At 36.7% G+C, this 3185-nt stretch overlaps 1 protein-coding gene across 1 annotated transcript in view; it reads left to right on the top strand.

The window, feature by feature from the left end:
• LOC127962611 (uncharacterized) overlaps positions 1–988 on the top strand; it is a 12794-nt gene extending 11806 nt beyond the window's left edge. Inside the window, exon 4 of the mRNA XM_052562236.1 lies at positions 946–988. Coding sequence (XP_052418196.1) covers positions 946–988 — 43 coding nt within the window. The remainder of the gene's footprint in view (positions 1–945) is intronic.
• The last annotated feature ends 2197 nt before the right edge of the window (positions 989–3185 follow it).

The following is a 3185-nucleotide window of genomic DNA, read 5'->3' as shown; positions in this document are numbered from 1 at the left end:
CATATGTTTTAACTTGAATATCCCAAAATTATTTGTTTCTCTTACATACAGTAGTGGAAATAATTACCCTGGATGCATGGGTAAAAAGAGACATTTCAAAGGCATATTCAAATACAGATACCTCATAATAAAAGTCAATTAATCTCTGAACTATGCAAATCACTCTTTTTTTGGCCTCATTAATAATAAAGAATGTGATATATTTCTGTGAAATGCTAATTTCACTTTTATGGAAATAAACTTGTCAACGAATGTGTCACCATCACTTCTGGAAACAAAACAATTAAAAGAAAACCCAGCAGAGTGTCTTTAAGGGCAACACATCACTTTGTTTGGAAGGGTCAACTCAGCAGCGAACAGATAAATTATTTGATTCGACTGCTAAATCAATAGTGCACTAATTGAAATTGTGACACTTGAGACACTTGATATAAATAGGCTCAAACTTTGTAATAAAGCCCAGCTTCTTGCCTTTATTTTTATCCAAGTATTTCTCCTCTAAATGAACAAAAAGAACATTTGAATATAATTTTTTTTTAACACTTTGAAGTTCCCCACACTCCTCCTAGGCAATTTATAATGAAGAAATCAGTTATTTTGCTGCTAGCTGTGTTGGACACGAATTCCTTAAAAAAAAATTTCTGCTGTTATCCTACAGCAAGAACATTAATAACACCAATGTGTAAACGTGTGTTGACTGGGGCCTAATTGGCTTTTGACCAGCCACGCTCTCGATGTTATCAGTGACTCAAGGGTGTCGATGGAAGAATCGTTATATTTTTTTTCCAATGAGGGGAGAGTAGGAGGGAGGGAGGTCATAGTGGCAGAAAGCAAAATGATTGGTTTTCTTTTAGCAGAAGCCTTTATGAAATGAGAGAGGAATTTCAAAGGTTTCCTTAATTGCAAGTTAATGTGATGTGATTTATGTGGCTTCAATTCCGGCAGGAAGGATGATTGCAGGGACTCAGGAAGCACAATGGGCATGTGATTCTTACTGCTGCATCGAACAAGCAGTTTAGAACATGTGTGATTGTTATTCACTAAAATTTGCCGAAGGGAATAAAATCAGAATGCAAATACAGCACAGCGCCTGCAGGATTGCGTGGCGATACTGTTTCGAGGTGCCATGGCGAAGATTCCATTAGAGTCCTCTCATTTGATTGTAGTATTTTCAGCTGAAGAGACTAAACGTCAGCTTACGTGCTTGTTTTTATTTATTTATTTTAATGTCATTGGCTCATTTCACGACTCAAAGCACCCGCAGAGTTTAAATGAAAGTGACCCTAGACCTAAATTGAGATGATGACCTGGAAAAAAATGATGTAATCCCACAGCTGGAACAAGATCATTTAGCCTGATGGCACCTGGCTGTGCCTGCATTAACAGCAGTTGTCTGTACTAATGCTTTGCATTAGAAGAAGCATCATTAGTGTACAAAAAAATAAATAAAATTCTGATTCACTATAGATGGAACAAAATAACTACATATTTGGCTCATGGTGAAAGGGATTTAAAGTTGCGATGTAGTGAGAGTAGTGACATATTTTATTCTTTATTGAGACGTACATACAAGTAAACTTGTAAAACTGATTCAGTTTATTGTTTGTTGATAGAATAGAGGCATATCTGCAGAAAATAAGATTTTGCTGTAAGTTGTATAAAAGGGGCGGTGTTTATGATGATGAGATGATTGGAAAAGTTTGTTATAAGAGACTAGCTTTAACACATTTAACAATTCTGTGGATGAATCATTCATGTTAGATCAACAACATGCATTTAGAATATAGGGAGAGTAAGGGTAAATCCTTTTCATGCTGAGTTTAAGTCATTCATATCAGTAGAGTCTGAGGCAGTTTTAGAAAGATTTTAGCAGTTGCTGTCGAACTGCTGCTGGATCAACGATAGCTTTTTTTTTTTGACCAGAAATCTCACCTTGATTTTGCCTGGCTGCATTGCGGCTGCACTGAAGTTCCCATGGCTACAACTAGGTCACTTTATGTTTAAAAGGCTACCAAAATGGCAAATCAACTCTTCCGTGACCCTGTCAAGGGCACCTCGCTTCGATTCTTCTTCAGATGAAGCTGAAACAAATACTTCTCTGTCTGACAGAGAGGAGGTTATGATGTTTCACTTCTACATCAAGCCATGTAAGACTGAGTGTGCTGGGCTCGAGGGGAGGTCAGGAAGCACTTCCTTCAGCTAGACTTCTGCAGCTACGCACCGGCTATTTTATTTGAGAGAAAAATGAAAATGCTGCTGTTGCTTAAGGTATATACTGTATGTTTGTCAGCATTTTTGCTCTCTGGCATTGTGTGCTGACATAAATAAACAAGGGATAAATAAAACAGAGGAAAGGGAAAGTGAAGTATCAGCGATAGTTTTGATGTACCTATTGATTCTGGCAGGTGGACACAAACCTTCATCTCCAACTTGTGCTCTGATGTGCTTGATGTCAGCACACTTCGCTGTCTTCTGAGTAATCCTTTCCTTGGTCCAATTCAGCAACAGAGGGCCAGTATCTATAGAGACAAGTTTACTGAACAGCAGTACATACACTCTAGAAAATAAAGTTTTTTTATTGGCATCTACACTTCATTGAAGGAACTTTATCCCAGGAACCTGTCCATTGCACAAAAGGTTTTATATAGGAATTTATTTTATATTGAAAATACACACACACACACACACACACACACACATATATATATATATATATATATATATATATATATATATATATATATATATATTAGAAAGGATCTCCTATGGCTTTACTCCCTTTTAGAACCTTTATTTTTTTCACTAATGGCCCGTAATACAGATTAACCATGCACCAAATGTGTTAAGGTGATGCTGGTGTACTGTGAATATTTAAATTAGGTCATTAACTCTGTAACTGTAATTGTTTTTCAGGGTGACATCTGTGATGTTTACATGACTCATCTGCGATAAATGTATTCGAATGGCAGTTCATTTTCAGAGAACAAGTGAGTCGTGTCATCACACAAACACAGAATTTTGCTTCTGTCTTCTTACTCACCTTCATGTGGTGTTAAGTTGCTCCACTTCCATATTTAACTTCCACGCTTTTCTCCTAACTATTTTTTCTCTGTCTCTCTTACGTCTCTCTTAGAGGGGAATTCGTAAAAGATTCTTATATCGTTCCAAACCTGTATGACTTTATT

Source organism: Carassius gibelio, chromosome B7 (genome assembly GCF_023724105.1).
Source record: "Carassius gibelio isolate Cgi1373 ecotype wild population from Czech Republic chromosome B7, carGib1.2-hapl.c, whole genome shotgun sequence".
NCBI lineage: Eukaryota > Metazoa > Chordata > Actinopteri > Cypriniformes > Cyprinidae > Carassius > Carassius gibelio.
Note: the sequence above shows the minus strand (reverse complement) of the source record. Positions and strands in the feature narration are given on the sequence as shown.